A 1,264-nucleotide genomic window follows, 5' to 3' on the forward strand; every position below is an offset into this window, starting at 1 on the left:
TAGGTAGGTACCACTTCCTCCAAATAGTTTTTAATGCTATTCCTCTTATTTCTCTCTCTATCCCTCAATAGTTCCTCTAATAAATCCTCATCGTCGCTATCAGAATTATCCATAACGATTTGGTAAATCTCGTCATCATCAGACTCACTTGAATCGCTTGATGTTTCCATCAGCTCTGTCACTATACCGCGCAAGACTCCGCCGTCATCTTCAGATGAACAAGCACTTGCGCCATTTACCTAGAAAATATGTCAGAAGCATTACAAAGACCGAAGTGCAATTTACAGACCTCTGCAGACTCATTTATAAATGAGGCATACGTCAAGAATAAAGCTCGTTGAGGTCATTAAAAAACCTTTCATATATTTACATTTACATACATATTACGAGTAAAACTAAAAAAACGAAATTATGGCCATTGTTTTAACAGAACGTATGGTTTCTAAAAAAAGACGTAATTAACTATATTAAAAGATAATTTGGTATATAATTTTATATAGTTAGGTTTAAGTACAACTACCAACAGTGATATAAAACCACCGAAGACTTTGCGTTACAAATCAAAAACCTTATTATTAAAAGAATGGCCATAATTTCGATTTTTTAATTTTCCTATAAATATATTTATATTATATTATATGAATGGTCTTCGAATTATCTTTCCAATCATATCCACATTTTTAAAATCGGTTCAAGTGTTCGAAATATGAGCTTATGAAAATATTGAAAATTCCACTTTTAACCCCTAAAAATATCATATTTCAAACCGAAGTTATTAATAAACTAGTGCACAGATATAGTAAATTTTTTGTTTAATAAAGCTTACACTCTTGCCTACAAGTGTGAGTAAAACTTTTTTGATTTGGGTTACGCGTTTGGGCTCAGCAACCCAAAATCGTTGTACAAATAACTAAACCGCACTCGTAAATAATTCAAACCGAATTTATTCATAAAATTAGTGCTCGGTAATTCGAGAGTTTAGTTTTAAATTAAACTTTAATACTCCGGCTACACAGGTATGTTGAAGTTTTTTTTTAATCGGGTCACGCATTTTTACACAATGACCCGAAATCAATGGGTAAAAATCTACACCATACCACCGCACCAAAGTTAAATTTTAGTTGAACTATGAATTCGTTTGCGATGTTAAGAACAACTCATTTTCACTTTATATCTAGCTTTATATTCGTTTACAAGGGTCATCACAACTCATTTTATTCTATATATTAGCCCTTGCTGAAACTATGCTCACCACGTCCGTGTG

General features: G+C 32.4%; 1 protein-coding gene across 1 annotated transcript in view; it reads right to left on the minus strand.

Moving 5' to 3' along the window:
* Nucleotides 1-303, minus strand: part of LOC118741573 — a 2,138-nt gene extending 1,835 nt beyond the window's left edge. The window contains exons 1-2 of the mRNA XM_036473571.1: nt 286-303; nt 12-239 (exon numbers count right to left, since the gene is read on the minus strand). Coding sequence (XP_036329464.1) covers nt 12-239; nt 286-303 — 246 coding nt within the window. The remainder of the gene's footprint in view (nt 1-11; nt 240-285) is intronic.
* Nucleotides 304-1,264: the final 961 nt, after the last annotated feature.

The sequence above is a fragment of the Rhagoletis pomonella genome, unplaced genomic scaffold (assembly GCF_013731165.1).
Source record: "Rhagoletis pomonella isolate Grant_MI unplaced genomic scaffold, Rhpom_1.0 Rhpom_scaffold_00006, whole genome shotgun sequence".
Taxonomy (NCBI): domain Eukaryota; kingdom Metazoa; phylum Arthropoda; class Insecta; order Diptera; family Tephritidae; genus Rhagoletis; species Rhagoletis pomonella.